Source organism: Plasmodium reichenowi, chromosome 6 (genome assembly GCF_001601855.1).
Source record: "Plasmodium reichenowi strain SY57 chromosome 6, whole genome shotgun sequence".
Taxonomy (NCBI): domain Eukaryota; phylum Apicomplexa; class Aconoidasida; order Haemosporida; family Plasmodiidae; genus Plasmodium; species Plasmodium reichenowi.
In genome coordinates this window covers 133,916-136,282 of record NC_033651.1, presented here as the reverse complement: position 1 = coordinate 136,282, position 2,367 = coordinate 133,916, and the positions used below count along the sequence as shown (strand labels likewise).

At 19.3% G+C, this 2,367-nt stretch overlaps 1 protein-coding gene across 1 annotated transcript in view; it reads right to left on the bottom strand.

The window, feature by feature from the left end:
- Nucleotides 1-2,367, bottom strand: part of PRSY57_0603200 (DNA helicase, putative) — a gene marked incomplete at both ends in the record, with an annotated part of 5,650 nt that overhangs the window by 2,998 nt on the left and 285 nt on the right. Inside the window, one exon of the mRNA XM_012906408.2 lies at nucleotides 290-2,367. This exon is cut by the window's right edge and continues 285 nt beyond it. Coding sequence (XP_012761862.2) covers nucleotides 290-2,367 — 2,078 coding nt within the window. The remainder of the gene's footprint in view (nucleotides 1-289) is intronic.

Below are 2,367 nucleotides of genomic sequence, written 5' to 3'. Positions count from 1 at the left end.
AAAAAAAAAAAAAAAAAAAAAAAAAAAAAAAAAAAAAAAAAAAAAAATTAAATATAACATATTATGGGTATATAAGATATAGGGCATAACACATAAAAATATATAACATATAATATATAACATATAATATATAACATATAACATATAATATATAACATATAACATATAATATATAACATATAATTTATAACATATAACATATAACTTATAACATATAACATATAACATATAACATATCACATATCATATATATATATAAAACCTATTTCTCTTTTATTTTTTTTTATACTTGTAAGAAGAAGCACATTTAGGCATGTCATTTGAACTGTTTATTATCAACACAGTTTGGGGATCAAAAGCTGGTAAATATTTTTCAATCTCTGAGAACCAGTTTATTTTTAAAGATGCTGGTGTAATTATTAAAACAGGATATAAATGATAAAAGTAAAAAATAGAAATTGCTTGTAGTGTTTTTCCTAAACCCATTTCGTCAGCTATTAATATTCTTCCTCTTTTTTTAAAAAAGAAATATATAGCTTCTAATTGATATGTTAAAATAACTTTTTGTATTCGTATAGGTAATTTTTTTTTTATTTCATTTAAGCATATATTTTTGATTTCTCGATTCATTTGTCTTTTAATTTTTTGTATTTTCTTATGATAATAATGATTTATAATTTTTTTTTCTATTTTGTGTTTACTAAAAATGTAAGTATTATTAGACAGTTGGTCAAAAAGATACAAATTTTTTATGTACTTTTTTTTTTTTTCTTTTTCTTTTTGTTCAAGCTTATTTGATGATGATAATAAAATGGATATAGTTTTTTTTTCCTCTTTGATTGTATCCAATATTTGCTTATATTTAGAATGATATATATTTGTAAATATGTTTATAAATTTATTTTTAAAAAAGTAGTTGTACATTTTATGTTTGTTAATATTATTATTGATTGGATAATAATATCTGAAGAAATAAAATACAAAATTGGGTATTTGATAAATAAAACATGTGTGAAATAATTTATATATAAAATAACGTACTATTAATTGATAAGTACATAAAGGAAAGACACAACCACATAAATAATTATTATTATTTACAGATAATCGACCAAAAGATTCTATTTTTCTATTATTTTTTGACAAATTGAATGGAAATATTCCAGCCTCGATATAATCTTTTCTAGGTTTCCATGTTAATGGTAAATAGTTTATTTCGTTAAAAAAATCATTTTTTAAATATGCTGAAAGATATTTATTTAGGACGTTTTTATAAATACGTTTACGATTTTTTATTGATTCTATGAAATGAATAAATTTTTTATTATATAGAAAAAGAAGGTCATATCTTTTATTATGTACCACATAATTATGTTTCCTAAACATAAAAGAAATATTATTTCTACAGAAAGAAAAATTAAATCGGTAATATATCATACGTGATTGTGTTTTCTTGTAATATTTGTTATTTGTATCATGTACCTTATGTATTTCTTGTCCTTTATATATTTTATATGCTTCAATTGTTTGATATGTTTTATGTTGTTCATTATTATCCTTATTTGGTTGAATATATTTTTTGTTTTTTCTTTTATAGGAAAATCCATATGGATAATAGTTGCATGTATTCATTGGGTAAGGCATATTTATCTTAGATATATATTTGATAATGTTTTTATATTTAAATTTATTTTTTTTGATGATAATAATATCTGATATGATTTCTTTTATTATTTCGTTAATAATATGATTCGTTTCATGTGCATATTGAATATTACCAAAAGCGTGTATACGATAAGAATTTTTTTCTTCTATTTCAAAAGATATTTTATTTTTATGTTTATAAAAAGTGTTTTCTTGTTCATTAAATATATAATTATCTATATATTTTTTAGAGACATTTTTATTACAAGATTTACAAACAAAAAAGGTACCATATTTTCCTTTTTTTAATATAGTAAAATTTGTACACTTTTTACATATTATATATTTTACTAATTCTTTATCGCTTAATTTTAATTTTTTAATTATATTATCAAACTTTTTATTTACAGATATAATTTGTTCATATTTCAAGTTTAAGTCTTCTTCTTTTAACAAATGGAACTTTTTTTTTGTTATTCTTAAATCATCTTTGTTATCATATGAGACATTTTGTTTTTCTTCTCTTACACAATTTTCATTTTTATTATGAAAAATATGGTTATTACGTCTAATATGTTCAAAAGATATATCATTGAAATGTTTCCCATCAACATAAGTATTACCGACATCTATATCTACAATAAGTTTATTATTTATATTATCATCTTTAAGTTGATCATTACTATAACTTTCTATATTAATAATTTCATTTTTTTTCTCTTT